This window comes from Musa acuminata, chromosome BXJ2-8 (assembly GCF_036884655.1).
Source record: "Musa acuminata AAA Group cultivar baxijiao chromosome BXJ2-8, Cavendish_Baxijiao_AAA, whole genome shotgun sequence".
In the NCBI taxonomy this organism is placed as follows: domain Eukaryota; kingdom Viridiplantae; phylum Streptophyta; class Magnoliopsida; order Zingiberales; family Musaceae; genus Musa; species Musa acuminata.
The window spans coordinates 6,938,918-6,959,558 of NC_088345.1; the positions used below are offsets into that span (position 1 = coordinate 6,938,918).

The 20,641-nt window shown below is 38.4% G+C and overlaps 1 protein-coding gene across 1 annotated transcript; it reads left to right on the forward strand.

Moving 5' to 3' along the window:
* The first annotated feature begins 1,530 nt into the window (after positions 1-1,530).
* LOC135618958 (DDT domain-containing protein PTM-like) lies at positions 1,531-20,203 on the forward strand. The gene is made up of 9 exons (XM_065120457.1): positions 1,531-2,934; positions 3,051-3,653; positions 6,187-7,300; positions 7,424-7,715; positions 7,802-7,926; positions 8,038-8,504; positions 9,472-9,500; positions 18,125-18,628; positions 18,963-20,203. Exons 1-9 carry the CDS (start codon positions 1,736-1,738, stop codon positions 19,511-19,513), a joined length of 4,884 nt encoding a protein of 1,627 aa, XP_064976529.1. The 5' UTR covers positions 1,531-1,735; the 3' UTR covers positions 19,514-20,203.
* The last annotated feature ends 438 nt before the right edge of the window (positions 20,204-20,641 follow it).

Genomic DNA, 20,641 nt, shown 5'->3' on the forward strand with positions numbered 1-20,641 from the left:
GTTTGTTATAAATATTAGATAAGTAAAAAATGACAAAAATATAAACATAAATATATAATTATACAAAAGCTCAAAACCACTATTAAAATGATTGATAAGGGCATACATAACATATAATAATATATTTAAATATTAAAATGTATAATAATATATTTAAATATTAAAAATATTATTTTATGCCACTCAAACTTTAATTTCAAAATGACTGATATAGGATTTAAAAAAGAAAAAGAAAATTCCTTCTAACTTAGTCAAATGAAAACATCAAAATTTCAAGGCACAATAACTATTTGATAAGAGTCACAGTTAATGTTACATGTAAAGTGAATAGAGACTCCTAATGGAGTTCGTCAACAGCGACGAGACTATCAAAGAGTCAAAGTGTGATCTATATGTTGACTTGAGACTATCAATTTATAATAGTTTCTTTAAAGCCTTTAAACCCCAAATTCTTTGCGGTAACAAAACATATGTGGATTTTTGTTATTTTTGACTCTAATAAACCTTCTTGAGGAACCTCAAATAGTTCCAACGGGCCTGTATTTATAGCATTATCTTATTTATTTTTAGTTAAATCAATTTAATATGCATCACATTTTAAGTTTAGATAATACATGTTACATAATTCGTTGACCAATCAAAACCAATTAAAACCCACTTAACAAGAAGGAATCAATCTTACTTCCACCAATATAATTAATCTTCTGCTTGATCTTTTGCTCTAAATATTCCTTTTACCTATCTAAATCATTAAAATGTGTATGATTATTTCTCACTTTAGATTGCCTTCTTCGATATATCATGATGACCCTTAAATAATTAATCATTAAAAGAAAAGTATTTGGAGATAAATTCCATTAGCTCACTCCTTCAGTCGTTTCAAACGACTAATTGAAAGATATCTTAATATTAGTTCTCCAACCATAGATTAGACTCCATCAAACGTTAACTCCCAAACTAAGCATTCACAATCCTCAAATTAACTTAATTTAACCCTTGTAGTAAATACTCTCTTAATTGCCATTCTCCACCCTCTCACAAACCTTAACCAATACCTCCAGTAATATTCCGACAAATGGTAAACGATCCCGCCGCATCATTCCATCACCAAATCACATCCGTTCATTTTACGCACGGCCTCATTTGCACCATGGGACTACGTTAATTTAAAACGTTCCCGAGGGACAGCGAATAGGGATTTGAACAGTTGAGAGATCTTGACTTTTTTTTTTAATGTTTTGTGATATTACGCATCTATCCTCTCAAAGATATTGGAATAGCGTATTTGTCCTTCTAAGTTTTAATACTACAAATATATATTTCTGTAAAATTTGGACTTCACATATAAATTCTTCCAAATATTTAAATCATTTATGTAGAACTTTTGTTAATATTTTAATTAATAATTAAGTTAAATATTATTCAAGGGTACAATACAAAATTTTAGAGTTTTGTAGGGATGTAGATGCTAAACTTGATTTAGAGGAGTGAATATGCAAATAATTAACTTTGGAGGAAGATGCATGCGATTTTACCTTTCTTTTGTTGCAGCAGTGAGCTGCTCCCTCCCAATTTGCCCCCATTTCTATTGGGAAGGAGACGATCGATCAATTAAAGGCGACACTTGGGCACCTCCCGTCGTCTCTGACGTCCCTCGACTCTGATCTATGGGTTTTCTTCCTCCGCGTTTGATTGCCTGGAGTTCTTGAGGCGGATCGAAACCCTAATTCCGGAAATGGAATTGGTTGGGAGGACGGTGAAGAAGATATTTCCCGGGTTCGGGACCTTCTCTGGCGTCGTGAAGTCGTACGATCCATCCGCGGGCTACTTCAAGGTGCTCTACGAGGATGGGGACTCCGAGGAGGTGGATTATGGCGAGATCGCTTCGATGCTAATGGAAATGGGCGAGGAGGCGTCACCGATGGGGCAAAATCAGAATAACAATAGGAGCAGGTGGTCGAAGAAGCGGACGAGTGGCGAGCTGGATCTTCCCGAGGACGTTGATCTCGGAAGCGGTAAGGTTGTAGGTGTGAGTTTAATTGGGGAGGACGGGGAATTGTCCGAGCAAAATGGACTTTTTCCGGGTAGTGGCGGGAAAGGTGAAGTTTCAGAGCTCAATGGTGGGGGGTATGAAGGGATCTTGAAGGAAAATGGTATTGTGAGAGTACCTGCAGAAATTACCGGGAACGACGGTTATCCAAAGGAGGAAATTAGCGGAAATGCTTCCTCTGAGGGATTGGTGGAAACCCCTCAGGCGGAGAAGCTGGAGGCAGAAAGTGATCTTGGTGATGCTGATGAGTCTAGTATAGGAGTTGGGAAATTATCGGAACATAACACGGGGAATGCCTATCAGAAAGGAAGTGAACAAATAAAAGTAAAAGAAGCAAAATCTGAAGACTGTGTACTTGATGGCGTGTATTTGGAAAATCAAAGATGTGACACTACATGTTTTGTGGAAAAGGATGAAGGTGGCCCTCAAAAGAGGCGAAGACTATCTGGAAAAATATACTCTCTGCAAGATATGCCTTTGAGAAGGAGTGCTCGTCGAGCAAGTGCTGCAGCATTATGTCCTTCGGATCCTCTTCACAGCCACATCTTAAAGAGCGAGTCAGAATTTCAAAATTGTCTGTTGGACGAGAAAGATCATCATATGGTTCCTGAGGATTCCAAGCCAGAACTGCCACCATCTTCTAGTGACTTGGATTTGAATGGTCTGCCCATTCTTGATTTCTTTTCTGTTTACACTCTTTTGAGGTCCTTCAGCAGGGTTTTATTCTTGAGTCCGTTCAGTCTACCAATGTTTTTGTCAGCTCTAAGGTGTGAATATCCTAATTCTTTGATTGATCATATACATTTTTCAATCTTACAAACATTGAAGCAACACTTGGAGCTCCTTTCTGAAGAAGGATATCAGCCAGCTACTGATTCCCTTAGGTACTTTCTTATATTTGCTTACAACTTATACCTTTGAAATGTATTAGTAGATTGTTTGATCATTTTAATTTTGTTTAGTGGTTTAAATAGTGATCACAACCTGCTTCTCTTTTCAGGACTCTAAATTGGGAGCTATTGGACTTGGTTACCTGGCCTGTATATCTTGCTGGATACTCACTAATTCATGGTTCAACAATGAAATCTCTTGTCAAGCTTACACATCCAAATATTATGGCTGCAGAGTATTACATGCAGCCAGCTAGTGTAAAGCTTGAGATGCTTCGCTGCTTGTGTGATGATGTTATGGAAGTCGATGGCATGAGATCAGAACTCAATATAAGGTTGACTGACTGTGAAATTAATGTGGATGCCTATAACAATGTTTATAAGAATAGGATCGGATTAGCTATAACTGGTTTGGAGGCCTCTTTGGTCCAGGAGATGCCTGAAGAAACTGCTGATGGAAACAGTGATGACTGTTGTCTCTGCGGGATGGATGGTAGCTTGATATGCTGCGATGGCTGTCCTGCTGCATTTCATTCTAGATGTGTTGGAGTTGCTAAAGATCTTTTGCCTGAAGGTGATTGGTACTGTCCTGAGTGCTTGATGGACAAACGTGATGGATTGACAAAGTTGTCAAAGACTTCACGAGGAGCAGAGGCTTTGGGTATCGATCCTCATGGACGCCTATATTTTAGCAGTTGTGGCTATCTTTTGGTGTATGTTTTCGGCAAAGCTTGCTTGTTCATATCTTTTTTGTTAATATGTTTCTTTACCTTATTTCGCATATTATAAATTCTATCTATAATACTTTGATATAGTTCTTTTAGATATTTTTATGGACCATAGGTCCATGTGTTAGTTCTTTATCTGGCTTAATTACATATCATATCTGCTCATTTGGGCATATTCGGTAAGAAGAAAACTTCACTTGCTGATCCAATTGTTCTCTCTCAAGCTGAAGACTTCTTTAAATGTCTTTTTCCCCTCAATTAAATGGTTGTTTCTTTTCTTATCTGCTAGGACTTGTAACCGCTAGAACAAGAATCTAATTTGTGACTACATGCAAACCTAATTCTAACCAAACAAATTTGAAATTTGACTCAATTAAACTACAATAAGCCAGTAAGATTCATGCTCGTATTGCCCCTTGTCTGAAGTCTATCCTCTTGTACTAAGGAAAGGTCCTCTTGATGCCCTAAATCTTAATTCACATGAACCTCATCAACATTAGTCCACTAATATAAATTGCATTAATAAACATGTTTAAAAATGATCTTAATGAAATTACAAAATAAATGTAGAAAAACCAGGGAAATACGGAAAATATAGAAAAATAAAAACCTTGATCTTGGACTCAATTTGATCTTTACATTAGACTTGGAATATATTTGACCTCAAATCTGAGGTACTAATACTCATCCCCTATTCTGCTGGTATATTATCAACATTAAGTTTCATGCTATGCTAAGAGCATCTGAGCAGTGAGTTTATTGCGTTAGCCAGTGTCCCTGCCATAAAATTTAAAGGTTTTCTTGCACCAGCTTTTCCTGACACTAAGAAGTTGTATTTATTTGTTGACTTTAATAAAAGCTTTTGACCATTTTGTCATTTTCTCTTCCTTATTTTATTCCTCGCAGTCTTTCTTCTTGCTGGTTCTTTCTCTCTCTTCAACTCTTTGTGCCTCTGCCTCTTCTATCTATCCCTCACTTTCCCTTACCCTCTTATGATGAGTGCGAACCACCAACAACCTCCTCTTTGGTTCTCTCTCCCTAATTCTCCAGTCTCTTTACCCTTGCATACTCTCATCATTTTCTATTTGTCAAGCTCATTGTCGGCTAGGTTGACCCTTCTGATTGGATTGGATAACCAGTTTGAAGATCTAATTTGGACATGGATCAACCTCAGGCTGATCCATGGAGTTATCCAATCTGATTGGATAACCAGATTGGATTGGTTATTGTATGAGTTGGATCAGATGTGGATTGACCTTGCTTCAAATCATTTATAACCCTAGTTGAAAACTGCTCACAGAAATTGCAATTTGCAATACCGTCACTACCTTAGCAGAAATATTGTTTACTTAAATCATAAAAATATATATACCTGTTCTGTACTTGGGAATGAATTGCTGCTGAGGAGTGTTCTTATGTAGTTTTTGTAAAGTTATGTTTTGTATTATTAATAATTTTATAGAATTCTCTTAAGTTATTTTCAGTAAAGAATTTGGATTATCTGGAAATGCCATGGTTGTCAATGTCTATCTTGAAAATTGGTGCAAAATTTTCTCCACTCTTTTTCTTTTATGGATGATGATGTTCTAGGTATGATTTGTCTATTATAGTAGGATCAATCTTGTGCTTTTATTTGTTGTGTGAATTCAGTTTATGCAGTAAGTGCATAAAATGTCTGATTAAATGAATAAGAGCCACTATTGTCCTTGGAGAATTTAGGCCTTCATCAGAAGGGGGTATAGCTTAGTAATTTTGTACATAGATAGTCAATTGATTTCCCAATCCAAAAGTTCATTAAATTATTTCAAGGCTGACAAACCCAGAATTATCAGTTTGGCACTTCTGAATTAGACATTAAACTTCAGGTTGCCAGGAAATTGGTCTGTTAAAGTACTATGTAGGCCATATAATTATATAATATAAACTGTTGATATTAATTTAGATGATTCTTATAAAAAATAAACTATTTGTATTCTTTAAAATCACAATTATATAAAAATGTTTATTGAAAGAATTACTCGTACCAAACAACCCAATTCGTTGTTAAGACCTTTTCTATGATGGAATTTAAACTATCTTAACATAAAGATTTAAGGCTCAATCCTTACAGAAGTATACTTTGTTGACTGTGCCATGTTGGTGTCGATGAATACATATGTATATACGTTGTATTATGTCTATCAAGTCTGATCTTGTAGACTTGTACTCGTTCAGTTTGAATATGGATTATGACACCTCATGTTAGTCTCAATTTTTAAAATATATGGGGCTTATGGATCAATTCTGTATTTGATGTGATTTAAGCTACTAAGGACGTGGACATTGTAATCAAATATGTAACTATTTCTATGAATCTCATATTTTCTTTATTTTCTTTCTTATTTCCTATTTTTAGCTTCATGAACTGAGTTTGCCTGGTAAGTTTTCCCACAATACTCAAATAACTCTTTTGTGATGAGTATGCACAACTTTTTGCTGATCAACAAATTCTAAAAAATTGTCTATGTTGGATCTGCAGATCTGATTCATGTGAGAGTGTTTCTTCATCTCATTTTTACAATAAAGATGATCTAGAAATTCTTATCAGAGTTTTGAAATCGTCTCATGCTTCTTATACTGCAATCGTAAACACAATCTCTGCACAATGGGGAATTTCTTTGGATAGCTGTAGTTCCATTAGCCAATCATGCCATGAAATTATCAACAGGAATGAGGCTTTAGATTCTCAACTGAACTTATTATCTTCAGATCCAAATGTTGTCAATGATGATATTGTTAAGAATTCAAACGATAATTGTACTAATTCTGAACATAGTGACCCTATCAGTGCAAATGCATCAGATTTGAGCCAGACAAATCTGGTAAGCTTAGATCATGCCTCTGGGATGTCGCTGTTGTTTGTATCTTCAGAGCCTGCAGAGCAGTTGGCTCATGCTGTGAACTATCTTCAATCAACTCAGCAAACTACGGATAGTTGTTCCATTGCTACTGATAATCCTGTAGATGAAGTTATCTCTGTTACACCTGTTGATATATCTACTGACAACAGTAAACACTTTGCAATTACTGATTTGGGTGGCACATCATTCATATCCGAGCAACAAAAGAAGGCTGAGACATGTAAACTACAGTCTGATCCCTGTGGTTACATTAACTATTATATTTTTGGTCGAGTAGCTTCATCTGTAGCTGAGGACTTGATGATTAAATCATCCGAGAGCAACAACAAGGAACCCAAGAAGTCAGATGAGGACATGGTGGTGGCCCAGCTGAAGGCAATTTTAAAAAGATGTCCAAAACTTAGTTCTTATAGCTTCCTGCAACAATCTTTAGATATACAAAAAGAGAAGTGTGGTTGGTGTCATTCCTGTAAAACATCCAGCAGCAGTGATTGTGCATTTGTAGTTAATGACAAGCATATTGAAGATATGAAATCAGATGCTGTAGGTCTTGACTCTGAAAAGAAAAAGAAAAGTCACATTGTCTCTGTCATGCATGATATATTGTCAATAGAAGATCATCTGAATGGCCTTTTATCTGGTCCCTGGGAGAATCCACACTATAGTAGCCTTTGGCGAAAGGCTGTTATGAAGGCATCTGATGTTGCATCACTGAAACATATGCTTCTTCTTGTAAGTACTGATTGACATTGCACCACTAGCCTACCAGTGGTGCTAGTTAAGACGTCAATGTAACTTATTTTTTTTATCTTTGCTGTAACAAGAGGAATAACTATTAACAATTGTCTTTTGCAGTTGGAATCAAATTTGAGGCGTGTTGCAATGTTATCAGATTGGATGAAACCAGTTGATTTTGCTCATACGGTTGGTTCAGCATCTCACATTTTGATTGGTTCAATGGATGCACTTTCAAATTGTGGTGGTAGTAGAAAGCAAGGGAAAAGAACCACCTCTGGCTCTGAGTTTAATATATCCCAAGCTGCTGCTGCATCATATGTTTGTTGGTGGAGAGGTGGACGACTATCCCGTCGGGTGTTCCATTGGAAAATGTTACCTCGGTCATTAACTTCCAAGTGTGGTCGTCAAGGTTAACTTGTGTAATATCGTTTAGAAATTTGTTTATGAAAATTGGATTAAAGATTATTAATGTCTTTTGAATTACAATTTGTACAGCTGGATGTAAAAAGATATCAAATGTCTTTTATCCTGATGTTCCGGAGTTTGCCAGGAGAAACAAATTTATCACCTGGCGAGCTGCAGTTGAAATGTCAGAAACTGTTGCTCAGCTCGCTTTTCTGGTAAGCAGCAAAATTTTAATACCAACAGTCTAAGTGACAATTTTGATATGATATTATGATATTGTTATTTAGTATTTTTACCATGATCTTATTAAGTTTTGTTTTTCACAGACCAAAGAATTTGATTCAAATATTAGGTGGTTGGAACTCTGTAAGACTCCACCTTTTCCTCAGTTGATTAAGGAATCCAAGGGTTTAGCAAGGTTGTTCAAGAAGGTAATAATCCGTAGAAAGAGTATAGAGGGAGCCATTGTGAGATATCTTCTTGATTTTGGTAAAAGGGAGAACATTCCATCTACTGTTATAAGATATGGCGTGATTCATGAAGATCCCTCTAGTGAAAGGAAAAAATTTTGGTTGGGTGAAAATTATGTTCCTTTATATCTTATTAAGGCTTTTGAGGCAAAGAAATTGGCCCGCTCCATTAAAAAGACAGGTTCTAAGTTGCTTTCCCATGATGTAGTTGATTTTGGTTCAAAGAAGCCTGAAAGATCAAAAGGACTTTCCTACCTAATATCTAAAGCAGAAAAGATGGAGGCAAAACTTTGTGGACAGTGTAACAAAAATGTGCTAATCAGGTAAGAATTTTTTATAATATTTGTAGTGTACCTTTCACAGTTAATTTTTTATGATTCTTGTTAAAAACTAATTTGCAACTTGGAGCTGTCCTTGATATGCATGTTAAAGGTACACTACAAAATATCATGTAATAGAACGAGCACATGCTTGAAAATTTAAAGTACCTAAATGTACTAGAGCGGGCACATACTTAAAAAGTATAGAACACATCTTAACAATACATAACCAAAAAGTTCAAACTATATATGTCATCTCTTATTAGTGGCTCTTACTACTAAAGGGATCATCATTGCTATAGTGAGAGGTGGGTTGTGGTCTGCATCAGTTGTAGATTATAGTTATAGTTTTGAAACACCCACACATGATAGTTAAAGGGACGGAAAAATGGTTTTATGGATCCTAAGGTTATCATAAACAATTTTTGATATGCATGTTAATATCTCTGAGCAACATTATCTTGAGAAAACATGTAATCCAAGATAAAAAAATTCAGACATTTTAATTTCATGGGTAGTATACTCTAAGGCCATAAACTTGACTCCATGAGTAATGGACTGCAAGATAATGCCACTATTGCTCATACTCTTTTGCTTCCAGCATAGACTGGAGGTCTTAAAGTACAAATTGGAGGTTAGGAGGTGAGGCAAAGCTTCAAAATATTAAAATTACAAAAAATGTTGTGAACTTAGGGTTGATTGTTTTGGTTGGACCAACTGAATTATGGGTGAAAAAGAGAAAATTATCTTGAATCTTAGAAATTGGAATTTGTTTCATATTCAAATAGATAGTATTTTGGTAATCCTGAAATTTCTATTTGCAAGAACATTCAACTTAAATACTTCTAGTTCTAAGTATGTTGCAAGAGTGGCTGATGTCTGCACTGATTTCTACTATCCTGAAACTACACAACTTTCTTCTATGCAGTCAATTCTATTACTTATGATATGTGCTTTTTGTATATTGCAGGGAAGCTGTGAACTGCCAATTGTGCAATGGTATGTATTATGAACTCATATATTTATAATTTATATACTTATCACTACAATAATTATGTATGTGTTGATCTTGATGTCTTTGATTTTGATGTATAAAGTTTCTCCTGATTCCTGATACACATTTTCTTTTTGGTTTACAGTTTATGCAACTTATCTGTTATATTTTAGTTTATATATTTTAGAGCTTAACATACATATATGTTTGACCACAGATATTGCCCACAATAAATGTTTTTAACATTTATGTTTTTAACATACATATATGTTTGACCACAGATATTGCCTTCAATAAAGCTCCATGGGCCAGAAAAGTTCCATAAAGCTGATCATAAATGATTGGGACTAGCACTGCTAACAGATCAGATATATTATGTAAGAAGTATCCATTATATTAGACAAAGATATTAGTATAGTAGCTAACTATTGCCCATATGTTATACAAAATGATTCACAGCTTCCTACCAATTTTAAAATGAATGATTGTCCCAGAGCTTGTCCTTGTGACTGTAATTACCAAGGAGGTGAATCACTAGGTCAAACAAAGACAGGTAAAAGGACTTTCTTTAGTTAGAGCATTGATCCCTCTTTTATCATGTATGATTATTCCCTTTAAAAATTTGGAGTGATCCTTTTATTCCCTTTTCTCTATCTTTTCATCTTTTTCTTGTTCAACAATTGATTGTCAACTTGACGACAATGAAATGTCTCCTTGGCTTGGTGGCTATATTCGTTTTTTTTCCATCTTTCCTCAACGTCATTCCTGATTTGTTCTCCTTCCTCTCTTGTGCCTACAACATTTGGTAGTCATCGATCTCTTCTTACACCCCCTTTCTTTTTCTTATGAGATTTGACAAAATTTTGTTGGAATTGGCTAACTCCAATAGATCCAATCAATTTCTGTCTATCTCGACCATTTCCATCTGTGTCTAGCAACGAGGTTGAGAAATCAGCCAAAATCTGTTGCACCTATATGCTTAATTGGTAAAGATTAGACCATATGTATCAAAAGCACTCAATACCGTAAACCGGTGTTTTTAATTTCGAATAATACCGGGCAGTACATATCGGTCCAATAGCATACCGGTACGCGGACCGCTCGCTATAGGGTGGAACGCTCAATGTTGCCCCATATCGGATGATACGGGGGTATACCGGACGGTAACGATCAAAATTTTGATCGTTACCGCCCGTCACAGCTCGATAACGGTCGATTTCGATCGTTACCGCTCGACATAGCTCGGTAACGGTTGATTTCGACCATTACCGATTTGTAACAGTGCTCGAACAGTCATTTTGACCGTTGGAGCCTTTCTCATGAGTTTTTAAACTCATCTTCTCCCCTATTTCACTCTCACACTCTTTTAAACTACTTCAAACTCATTTTTTCTCACATTTATACTCTCCTAAACTCTACAAAGTAGCGATTTGTGAATTGACAATTCAAGTGATTTTTTTGTAGATAATTCAATATTTACAGAAGAGCAATCCGTAATGGACCGAAATACAAACCTTGGACAAGGCTGTTCCTCAAAGTCCGAAAAATATGTGATATTATTCTTACCTAATTTATATTGGTTTTGTTAAACTTATACTAGTACTATATTTATTTCTAACTTGAAAAACCCAATCCTAACTTTTTTTTTATTTTCAGATATTTTCAAAGGATTTTATGCTTAAATAAGGTGTACCACTCAGTACACCCTGGTGTACCGCTTTGTCATGCACTTAGCTGGTTTTGCCTAAGTCGTGCAGCACCCTTACTTGTCCGTTCGTAAAGGTCAGCTTCCCTAAAACCTCCTATGGTCCCTTATGACCTACAAAAGAGAAAACGAGTTAGAGAAACCATCTCACTCGAGATCCACAAGTAATCATTTCAGTAAACACTTCATAACCAATGCAATTTACAAACATACTTTACAAGCTTTAAACGGTCGCACAACAAAGGGTCTAAAATGGTCCACTACAGATCGAAATCCCCATAAGTGCCCACATTACACAACCTTTGTTTGCAAGCCTAGGATGACCACCAAAACCAAAGAAAATGGGACTGCTAAGCCTATTACTAGCCCTTTATATGCTGTGCAAAGCATAAACAAAACCGAAAGATACGGACATACATCAACATTACATCGAACATCCCGTTTACAATTTTGTCCGTGACATTCTCCACCACTTATTCCTTCGACGTCCTTGTCGAAGCTCTTGCTGAAGCTACAACTCCTCGCCTTTGCTGAGTCTTTAATTTTCTGCTCCAATTGCAATGCACCTCTTGGTCCCCAGCTGCTTTTCGCTGCTGTTGTTGAGTAGTCGAACTTTTAATCCGTCATGCTGCTTCAACTCGTCAATGACTCTGACTTTAGTGTGGGGTTGGCCGAATTGTGTTGATCACCGTTGGTTCCTGTGCAAATTACAAACATACAAATATACAAGTAATCATTTCAGTAAACACTTCATAACCAATGCAAATTACAAACATACTTTACAAACTTCAAACGGTCGCACAACAAAGGGTCCAAAATGGTCCACTACAGATCGAAATCCCTATAAGTGCCCACATTACACAACCTTTGTTTGCAAGCCTAGGATGACCACCAAAACCAAAGAAAATGGGGCTGCTAAGCCTACTACTAGCCCTTTATATGTTGTGCAAAGCATAAACAAAACCGAAAGATACGGACATACATCAACATTACATCGAACATCCCGTTTACAATTTTGTCCGTGACATTCTCCACCACTTATTCCTTCAACGTCCTTGTCGAAGCTCTTGCTGAAGCTACAATTCCTTGCCTTTGTTGAGTCTTTAATTTTCTGCTCCAATTGCAATGCACCTCTTGGTCCCCAGCTGCTTTTCGCTGTTGTTGTTGAGTAGTCGAACTTTTAATCCGCCATGCTGCTTCAACTCGTCAATGACTCTGACTTTAGTGTGGGGTTGGCCGAATTGTGTTGATCACCGTTGGTTCCTGTGGATCCTTCAGATGAAGGAAAAGACTATCCTTAGTATGCGTCGGTCTCTCAAATGTCTCATGCCGCTTGAACTGGGTGAATGCCTGTTGGAGCTTTAATGAGCATCGCCTCGCAAACTTTTGAAGTTTTTGGGTCATTCCTCCGCAAAATTTGCCCATTGACTCTTTTTTCATTTAGTTGTCACTTCCAAATAGGTTTGCATAACTTCCGCTTTCGATTGGCATTCTGTTGGGAAATGAAGCGGATAATCTACTCTCAAAAGCACTGATCACCATTGGTGAGGATTTGACAACTATTGTCTTCCATTTGGTTTCTTCGAAGGGTCTTTGAACATGTGCAGAGCTCCTCTGCTGAATATATAAGAGAATTGGGGTACTCGATTTTGCCCATTCTCTTAAGAGTTGAGAAGGCAAATGTTACTTTGATTTCGCCCGCCTCCTCGAGGGTTGTACTCTATGTATCGAGCTGGTTGCTAACCTTTACCCGCTCTTTGCTCACACTTCTAGAGCACTTAAAGTGTTTGCACTCCTTGCGTTGAGTTAGCTACTGTGATTCACCTTCTCAATGCCATCGAACTTCTGGAATGCAGGAAGTTTTCACCTCAACTTGGAGTAAGTCTCTAATATTTTTGGTCGCCTCTGGGATTGTACCGTCTTCTCCATTAACCCAGCCGCCTACTCCGCTGAGTAGCAAAGGTACAACACCGCGTACTGCTTGCTTCGTTCCTTGGTCGTACATTCTTACATCAACTTGAAGTCCTCAACTTTTGACTATCTTGATGAGAAGTTCGTTGACACCAGTCTTGCGAAGTTCCCTAGCCTCTATCCTTCAGCCTTGTCTCAGTACTTGGAGTTTGCCTCTGCATTCTCCACCTCTTCGGCCCCTTGCACGACCAAGCTCTCTCCCTCTATGAGAGCAAGGGATCGATGACTTCACGGAAGTCCTGCCTCTGCGGTACCATGGCGCTGCCATACCCATGGCCCTACTATCCGTCGCCACGCATCTGCATCCTTTTTTTCGCGATCGGTAGATCTGCCTCTATGGCACTCCTCCGAGTCCATCTCCATTCTAACCGATGCTTGGTTTTGGATAGCTAAGTCCCTCTGGACTCGTCGTCGCTTCCACGCCCCTTTCGACGCTCTGCTTCAACACCTCTGTGTTCTCTGAGCAGTTCCCCTTGGTCGATGGAAAGACAGATTGCAACTCCCATGCATGGCCTCTGCCATTATGTTGCAGGGTTCGCATCGATTCTATTCTCCTTAGCTTCCTTGGTAGCAACATTCGCTTACTCAGCCTTGTCCTTTGACTTGCCGGGCTCCCTTAAGCGAATATGGGCTTCGGAGCAGTTCAACTCTCCAGCCGCTTCGATCATACCTCTGTATGATCAAGTCCCTCCCATGGGACTCACTGGTACTTGCATTCGAACTTTTCCCTCGGTGGTACACAACCCCTATATGCTGATGACCAAGGCTTTCATCCGATGCAAAATTTGATGCACGCACAGAAGACTCGCCTCTGTGGTACCATAGTTTTCACTCCTTGAATCCATAACCCTTGTTGCCGTCGTGTTGTTCATTGAAGTGGAGCTCTCAATAGCTCCTGATCATACCTCCGTATGATATTGTCCCTCGCGGGACTCGATTCGTGTGTATCGCATTGCCACGAACTGTTCCACCACGATCCGCTACACCATGTTGCCTCCTGGTGACATCTCCATTGCATTCTGATCCTTGTGGGATGAACTCGGATTGTGATCCCTCCATATGTGGCCTCTGCCAACACATCACAGGACCTCTTCCATCTTCGATTGTGTTTTCTTCTTTGGCAATCGACCTTCGTCCACCCGCTCTCGAGTCACACCTAGACGAAACACCGCTCTAGGACAGTCCGTCGCCTAATAGCTCCCGAAGTCCATCGACTTCGCTGAAATTGGTGTACCATTGTCTGGATCCTGGGCCTTTGCCCCTACCAGCACAATCTTCACTACGCACTACTTCTTTATGGCAACTTGAATAACAGTATTATGGCATATTCTTCAAGAGTACCTGCCTCCGCATCCTCTTGCCCCGTGCTAAGGCCTTCTGAACCCAATTTCGCCTCGCAAGTTGAGTCGCTTTGTCTCCTCCATCAAATGCTTCTCCGAGATAAGGTGCATGTACCCAGAAGCTCCTTTCGTCTTTAACACCATGCAAGATGAGTCCGCTCTATCAGAATGAAGGATCCATGGAACGACATGATCCCGCTCTTGCCTCTGCAAGAGTTTATATCCTTGACCTTTGTCTAAGGAAAGCTCTGTGCCTTCGCTCCATGTTCTATCTTCTATGTCGGCTCCCTTTATGCGGCTTGTGTACTTCGCCAAGTTACACTCAAGTCGCTCCGCTCCTCGATTTGCATTGAGTTGATGATGGTCCTCACGCCCACCATTCCATGGGTTAGCCCTCCATTGAGTCCGATCTCTATATCGACTCCAAGTGTGCCTTCATTTATGTTGCCTTGGGTCGCTTCCCCACTTGATCTCGCAATGCATCCCCCCAATGCATTATCTCAAGCGAGATCATACGACGACTCCTCGTCGCTCACTCGGTCTGTTGAGCTTTGTGAAGTTGTTTTGAGGTACTCCTCCTCAACATGTGCGTTTCGTTGCGCACATGGTTCTCCCTCTGGAGAGCCGGGACTTATCCCTCCTAGATATCTGTCCCGTTGGAGCAATTTCTCTTTTCGATTCCTTCTCTCTGAAAGTTTCGGAGACCACCATCCCCTTGGACTACTCTACCTTGCTGAACAAATTGTGCATTGTTCTTCCTCCCGGAAACCCATTTGCTAGATTGTGACTCCACGTCTATACAACCCCCGTTGCACCCCTCAAGGCCTAGCAACATGTTGAACTCGTTGCACACTTCAGCTTCCTACAGATGTATCATTCTCATGCCGAAGAGAAAGTTTCAATGCTCCATGGCGTCGAGTTTCGGTCGCCTTGGGATGGCCAGGAACACTCCATTGTTCACATACAAGCCCTTGCATGAGTACCAAATTCTTCGAGTTAGCAATTCCTCTCACCTCTGTGAACTTTGTACAACTCTTTCGGTCGTTGAACAACCCTTTCCACCTTGCATGGTCTCATCCTTTACCAAGCGCCTCGCTTGCCTTGAGCACCATCAAGTATGGTTGCCAACGTTGAGCCGTAGCTCAGACTCAACCATCCCAACCTTTGTGCGCTACGTATTCTTCCTAACTTACTTGTCCTCGTGGTGCCTCTTGCGCGAAGGGTTGGCCATACCTCTGAATGCTAATCTCAGATGCTCGCTCCTCTGAGCGACTCCTTTTCCCTACATCTTCATGTCTGTTTTTCCCCAAACGATCACGTGTGCTGGTTGCTCTCAACGCAGCCCCGCTAGGTCCCCCATGTTTGCATGCCAAGTGTTTCTATGAGTACTTGTCCCGCTCTGATACCATATGTCACGCACTTAGCTGGTTTTGCCTAAGTCGTGCGGTACCATTGTGTCTCCGTCCACAAAGGTCAGCCTCTTCGAAACCTCCTATAATCCCTTAGGATCTACAAAACAGAAAACGGGTTAGAGAAAGCGTCTCACTCGGGATCTATAAGCAATCATTTCAATAAACACTTCATAGCCAATGTAAATTACAAACATACTCTACAAGCTCTGAACGGTCGCACAACAAAGGGTCCAAAATGGTCCACTACAGACCGAAATCCTCATAAGTGCCCACATGACGTAACCTTTGTTTGCAAGCCTAGGATGACCACCAAAACCAAAGAAAATGAGGCTGTTAAGCCTACTGCCAACCCTTTATATGCTGTGCAAAGCATAAACAAAATCGAAAGACACGAACATACATAAGCATTACATCGAACATCCCGTTTATAATTTTGTCCGCGATAGCTCGGTACGTCCTGGTGTACTGCTTGGTACACAATACCGTACCATATCGAGTGAAGCTCGAAACTCTGGTACGGTACGGAATTTCAATCTTTGCCGTAAACTATGTGATTTTTATGTTAGCTAAGTTAATATATATGTAGAGTTTATAAAATATCATTGGTGTTGCCAGGCAACTGCTGCCACGTTTGGCGTCCAATTTATCTTTATTATGTTAACTGTCTTTTGTGTGCATTTTCATTTTAAGAAAGTTAGAACCTAATAATTTACATTTACATCCTTATTTTTCTAATGGAACAAACTTGTATTCCAGTTATAGCTTCATTTCTACTTGTAATCATGGTTTTTAGTATTGCTCGTACTGACTGGAATAGGCCAGTATTTACTAGCCGGATAGCCAGCTGGAATTTGGATTGGGTGATTTTGCTCAGTTCAGTCTGATATTAACTATTTAGCTTTACAGTATGCGCTGTACCACTTGACAAGTTCACCATATCAAGCTTACTGGGTGGTGAGTTATTAGTACCATACTGTACCAGGAGATAAGTTCACTGCCCATTGTCTTTATCAACCATGTTTTTATTTTATAACAGTTGTCAATAATTTTTTTTCTTCTCTTTTTCTTTCTTTTTCTCTCTAATGTGCTTTTTCTTTCTTCTTTCTTCTATTATCTGCCACCTCCTAGTTGTATCATTACGCTGCATCTGCCCTGCCATGTCGCCACCTCCACCTGTGTCTTGCTATGTTACTGGCTTTTCCTCCTCCCTTGTCTTGATTGTCATCTTCTTATTTGGATCATTGTTCCTACTGGTACATCTCCTCTTCCACCTTGTCTGGATCATTGTCTTGTACTGATACGTCTCAGCTTCCACCTCTACTTCTGGCTTCTCCTGCTCTTCCACCTCCTTATATGCCTCCTCCAACTTTCCCCTTCTGTCCTTTCTCTCCTGTACGACCCATTGCTATGAGGCTCTATATCCATAGTATGCTAGCCCAACCATCAACCGGTATTGGCAGCAAACCAATATTTTAAACCTTGGTTGTAATTATTGAAAGTAAGAAACTAGCTTCTCTTACATGAGGTGAGTCAATAAAGATTGGTGGTGCAAAAAGATGTAGAGGAGGCCTTAATATTAAACTTGATGAGCTCATTGGTAGGATAAGGTCGTTTTGGCTGATCCCAAATGGTTGGGACCTTGCATCTTGTTGTTATCTTTCAGGTAGAAATTTCACCATGTTTGTTCATTTCATTTTGTTGATTCTGGAGTCGTATATTTGAGTTTATTTATTTATTTAGGCACCTTATATTTGAGTTATTAGATTGTTTCTTGTAGGAAAAAATTGCAGTCCTTTTCTTATTTTTTTTAGTTATGTTTATAAATACCAAGTTAATATCTTCTTTTGATAAATGGTGTCTGTTGAATGATGCTATCAAGTAGAGATTCAGTGTTGACCTCTGTTATAACTGACTTGGATTTCCTCTTTCTCTAAAGCCGACAGTGTATTTTAAAGCAACCTATGGAATTTGGATCAGTATATTACTTTGAACTCTACCTATAAAACTGTCTCTACTTTGTGATGTACCTTTCTCTATAATGGATGTTATAAACATTTTTTTTTCTTTTTATCATTAGAACATTCTGTTTTTCATTTAATCTTTTATCTCTCAGATATTCACCTGTAGTAATTGAGCACAATGAATTGGTAGTTACACTTGCTTTGTCACATGCTAATTGTGAGACTCTATTGACCTTGCAGGTTCTTTTCACCAAAAGCATTTCAGGGTAACTGCAGGTGCTATAAGTACCAAGTATATTTGCTATAGATGCAAGACAAAAAAATCTGTGAATGTTAAAACTCAAAGGCAGAAAATGATGTTGCAAAAGAAGAAAAAATCTTCTGGTAAGAAGTCAGTGGCTATGCCAAAGAAAAGAAAACGTGTTTTGGTGAAAAATAAAAAGAAGCCAAATCCAAAAAAGAAGCACAAACAAGTTGAAATTAGAAAAGCTCAATCAAGAAAATGTGAGGAAGGCATTGGCTATCATAAGAGGAAAAGAAGAACAACTATGCATCACTCCTTCTGGTTGAATGGCCTTCTATGGACGGGAAAAGCAGATGATGAACGGGGAAAGCATTTCAGAAAAACAAATGTTGTTCTGCCATTTCAAATGTTGAGAAGAAGTTCTAGGAAACCAGTATGCTGCCTATGTCTTACAGAATACAATTCAGAAGTTATGTATGTTTGTTGCCAAAATTGTGAAGGTAAACTTTACTCTTATATCCTATTAATTTGCTTGTTGTTCTTGTAACTTCTGGTTATATTCCTGTTCATGAATAATTGGTTAAAGCTTTTCTATCTTGTTTTTCATTCAATTGCTTTACTACAATGTTACACAATTTTTTTCTTTATGTAATTGTATTCTAATTAACCCTTGCCATCAAACATGTATTTCAGTAAGTGAATGTTAAACTGCAATATACTTCGGAATACCTATATAGAACTTTCTTCTTAAGCTGTCATTTTTTTTTCTTCATAATTTGTGTATATTTCCCATATTCTCTTTTTCCTTTCTTTAATTCTTACTGTTCTGTGCAGATTGGTTTCATGGAGATGTTTATAGCCTTGCTCTTGAAGAAATTAATAATCTCATTGGATTCAAGTGCCATAAATGCCGAGGAAGAAGCGCTCCGGTGTGTCCGTTTTCACAAAGTCTTGTAGTCCATGAGATTCAGTCTATGGAATTCCCCATTGCAGAGACTATTATTACCGAGGAACAAGATACCAAAGAAAAGCTTCATAGTGGAACATCTGAAAGTTCCTCAGTGGTAGTTCATGATGAGGATTGTTTGGATCAACAGAAAGATTGTTCTCCATGTGTCAGAGATGAGTCCACATTTGCTTTAAAAACTGAGTTGTTAAATGGGCCTTACTGTGTGCAGTCTTTTGATCCAGAAGATCAGAAGTTTATTTCTTGCAGACATGATAATGGTTTACATATAGAAGCAACTTCACAGAAAGTAGGGGAAAGTTCAAATGAAATGGTTATAGTCCAGGAGTTGCTTGTATCTAGTAACGTCGATCATTCTGAGGAGTCAAGAATTTTGTCTGGAAATGAGCTTTGTGATGTTGAAATTGCAAAATATTAATCATGCAGTAACTTCATCATATAAGAAGAGGCTTGTTTCTGTATCTGTTGCAACAATGTGGTCATAATTCGGACTCAAAATTCGTTTCAGGAAGTCTTAAATTGCAAAATTTTAATCATTCAGTAACTTCTTTGTCATATAAGAAGAGGCTTGTTTCTGTATCTGTTGCAACATTGTGGTCATAATTCAGACTGAAAATTCAGTTCGTCTTGAACAAATATTGGTCATGATTCTTGTCAGACAGCAACCTGGGACTTTTACTGCTAAGGCTTTCACTCTGGCCTGCCTCTTACACTCATCAAGCAATGAGTTGTCACTTATGGGTTCTGACAGACAGAAATTCTATCTATACAATTTTGAGTTTGTGATTTTCAAAGCTGATATTGGACACTGGGAACTGTGTTTCTCATCATTATCCTTCTGCTTGCACAAAAGTGCAATAGTATTCGAAGGATTCTTTAGCTTTTATTACACATTAAGCATTTCTCTGCAGCTTGAGTGTTTTTGGTTGCATGGAGATTTGCTTGTAAGAGGCATGATCTTTGAGATGGGGACGTCAACAGGTGCCGTCAAATGTGATTGAAGTGAGTATAATTGGTATTTTTTTCCCTTTAATTTCTATACTTCTCTCCATTATGTAAGAGATTCTTGGTTTATCAAATGTATTGGCTGCAAAAGTTTACCAACTAATAGTGATATGAGGTCTAACAGTTTTACCATATCTATCCAAACCCGATTTAAGCAGGTCAGGTTGACTGTGATAGGCTGCCGCCATCCTCTCAACTGATAGACAGTAAGAAATATTCTACCTACTTCAAAATATAAAAAAAACTACATAACATCTATTGTCTGCTGCAAACAAAATTAGCTCCAGTCAGCTCCAAAGTTTCTGCATTATTTTTTCCCTTTAAAATATTTATGGTGCTTGATCTTGATTTTAGTTTGTAACTCTAGGGCTCATTAACCGAGCAATACCAGGCAGTAGGTTTCTACTCATGATTGGTTAGACATGAGTTGGGACTCATAAAATAGCACAAATAGTAGTTTGTGATGTTTTAGTTATTAATTTGAGTACTCGGCATGAACTTGTGATCTTGTGGATTTTTGAATATTTATTTGATGTATTTA